General features: G+C 45.8%; 1 protein-coding gene across 2 annotated transcripts in view; it reads right to left on the bottom strand.

Annotated features, from left to right (window-relative positions):
* Nucleotides 1-2,886, bottom strand: part of TTC21A (tetratricopeptide repeat domain 21A) — a 39,137-nt gene that overhangs the window by 12,914 nt on the left and 23,337 nt on the right. For both annotated transcript variants that reach the window (XM_003794476.1, XM_003794475.1), the window contains 3 exons: nt 1,638-1,735; nt 1,262-1,462; nt 448-577 (listed from right to left, as the gene is read on the bottom strand). In XM_003794476.1, the coding sequence (XP_003794524.1) occupies nt 448-577; nt 1,262-1,462; nt 1,638-1,735 (429 nt within the window). The remainder of the gene's footprint in view (nt 1-447; nt 578-1,261; nt 1,463-1,637; nt 1,736-2,886) is intronic.

Here is a 2,886-nt window from a genome sequence, read left to right as displayed (position 1 = left end):
GCTGCCCCCTAATACCTTTTAAAACTGCAGCCTGGTCCCCTCCCCGCCCCGTACCCTTCTCTGCTTTAGCCTCTACCATGGCATTATTGCATTCTAACAAGCTATATGACTTGCTGAGTGCTTGTCAATTTCTCCTTACTCCTTTTGAGTATCCTTATCCAAGAAAAAGAAAAAGTTCTATGGCTGTTACCTGAAAAAGGCCTGAGTGTGGAGGTCAAGGAGGTTACTGGCAGGCTGGAGGCTGAAAAGTGCACTGGCCTGCTTGGTGAGGGGCATGTGTGTGCACGTGTGCAAGTGTGTATATGCAACTGCATGTGTGTATGTGCAAAGTATTCCAGGCAGGGAGCCTGTGGACGCAAGCCCCATCAGGTGACTGAACAGACAAATGGATGAACAGATGTGAGAAGATGCAAAGACTTACCTGGCCACCAGGACCCACTAGCTCACCTGAGAGATATTTGACTTGAGCCATCATATATAGGGGGTCAACCAGAGCTGGTGCTGCTTTGACTACAGGATTCAAGATCGTGGTGACTTGTTTAAGAAGTGGAGACATGACCTGGCCTGGTGACCGGGGCTGTAGGAATAAGGGCAGGTGGCTGTGTGGTTTGCCCCACTCTAAGAGAGACTCCCAGAGCTCTCAGAAAACATTCTCATTGAAGGAATTTTCCTTTATTCCACACTTATTATGCACTGTGTACCATCTAGTGCCAGAACATGAGCTCCAGGGAATGGGGATTTTGTTTTTGTTCATGCTGTGTCCCCAGACTGGCACACAGTCATGCACTCAATAAATATTCGTAGAATGACTCATTATAAGGCACTGGGGGGGATATTATGATGAATAAAAATGTGACCTTTGCTCATAAGGAATCTGGATTGGCTGGGAAAGCAGGACAAACAAGTAAAGACTAACATGTTTCTTAGAAGGCTTCTGAGAAAAAGTGAGCCAAGTTCTTGTCTAGGATAAAGGCATAGGCAGGGGGATGGTGCCCTGCTCCTCCAAGTGTGGTCTCTAGGCATTGGCATCACTCGGGTGGTTTGTAGAGATGGAGGGCTTTGGGTCCCACTTACAGAGTCAGAATCTGCACTGGAACAACCTCCCAGGTGATTCATGTGCTGCACATTCAAGTTTGAAAAGTGCTCGGCTCCCGAACCTCCCAGGGCTCAGAGTAGCCTGTTATAGGCCCACCTCTTTCAGGTGGGTACCATCCAAACCTGTATTCCAGACCCCCGCCATGAAGATGGGCCTTTCCCTAACCTGTTTGGGGCAGAAGAGCAGGAACTCCTTGGCAATGTAGACCAGGAAGTGGGGGTCCAGCTTTTCAAAGTACTCGGAGCCCAGGGGGAGGCCCTGCATGCTGGAGAAGTGAAGCTCCACTGTTTCTTTCAGGAGCGCTGTGGTCTCCTGCTCCCCCTTGTGCTTCTTAGATGCTAGAAGGGCTTGGAGGAAAATCAGCACCTGTGGAGACAAGGTCTGACTCTCAGAGCCAGTGCCAACCTGGGCAGAGTTGGCAGGTGAGGGTAAGAGGAGGTCCAGACCATCTTGGCTGCTTTATTGGAATTTGAGGACTGAAGACGGGAAGAGGGCTGAAGACGCGATCTTGGCACAATCTGTTCCCCCAGGGAGCTCTGACCTCAGACTTCCCAAGGGACTGCTGTACTTCCTTCAGGAATTCCAGCTGGTGCTCAGCCTCCTCCAGGTGTCCTTCTAAGATCTGGCACCAGATGATCCCTGCGAGTGGGATTAAATGAGGATAAGCAGCCAGCTCCAAAGCAGAGCCAGCAGGTCACCAAGTCGAGAAGCATGAATGAGACAGTGGAAGGAAGGAGAACCAGGGAGGCAGGATTTTTTCTAACATCTTCACTTAAAGATGTTCACTTCAAACTTAAAGTACAATATATATTCATGGAAAAGAGTTCAAATAAGGCTACATAGGAAAACACCCCTAGTTCATTCTCTGGCTTTAACAACGTTTCTCTCTCTAGAGGTAATCATTATTGACAATTTGGGGTACTTTCCTTGAAACATTTTTCTAAGTATGTATGTGTTATTAATATATACATGCATACACACCCAATTCAAACATATATAATTTATACTCATACATATGAGCATACCAATGGGTTTGCACATATACAAAGGGAATCAAATTCCATATGTGCCATTTGCTACTTGCGTTTTTCTCTTTATAATGATAGACATATTCTTCCATCACTTCATACAAATATACCCCATTTTCTTTAATGACAACATAATATACCATTGTGGATGCAATCATCTATCTGACTATATCACGCTATTAAAGGACATTTCATTTCATTTCACATTTACTTTGTTTTCAATGCTTAATTATTACAATACTATGATAAATATTTTCTTTTTTTGGCTGGGGCTGGGTTTGAACTTGCCACCTTCGGCTTATTGGGCCAGTGCCCTACTCCTTTGAGCCATAGGCACCGCCTGATAAATATTTTCATAGGTTCAAATTCCTGAAGGAGAGCTGATGGGTTATAGGGCATGCACATTTAAAATATTAATAGGGGCAAGCCTAAGTGACTCAACCTGTCACCCTAGAAATTTGGGAGGCTGAGGCAGGAGTTGGAGACCATCCTGAGCAACAGTAAGACTAAACCCACAAAAATAAGCTGGATGCGGTAGTATGTGTGTACAGCCCCTGTTACTCAGGAGGTGGAGGTAGGATTGCTTGAGGCCAGTAGTTTGAGGTTGCAGTGGGCTATCATGATGCCAATGCAGTACGGCCTGGGCAATAGAGTGAGACTTTGTCTCAAAAAAAAAAGGTTGGTAGATAGGGCCAACTTGCTCTTTAAAGATATTTGAATTTAGTACTGTCAAGAATTTTAGGGTGGGGCACGGTGGCTCAC

The sequence above is a fragment of the Otolemur garnettii genome, unplaced genomic scaffold (assembly GCF_000181295.1).
Source record: "Otolemur garnettii isolate 467f Iridium unplaced genomic scaffold, OtoGar3 scaffold00082, whole genome shotgun sequence".
NCBI lineage: Eukaryota > Metazoa > Chordata > Mammalia > Primates > Galagidae > Otolemur > Otolemur garnettii.
The sequence above is the reverse complement of the archived record's forward strand: the minus strand, read 5'-3'. Positions and strand labels throughout refer to the sequence as shown.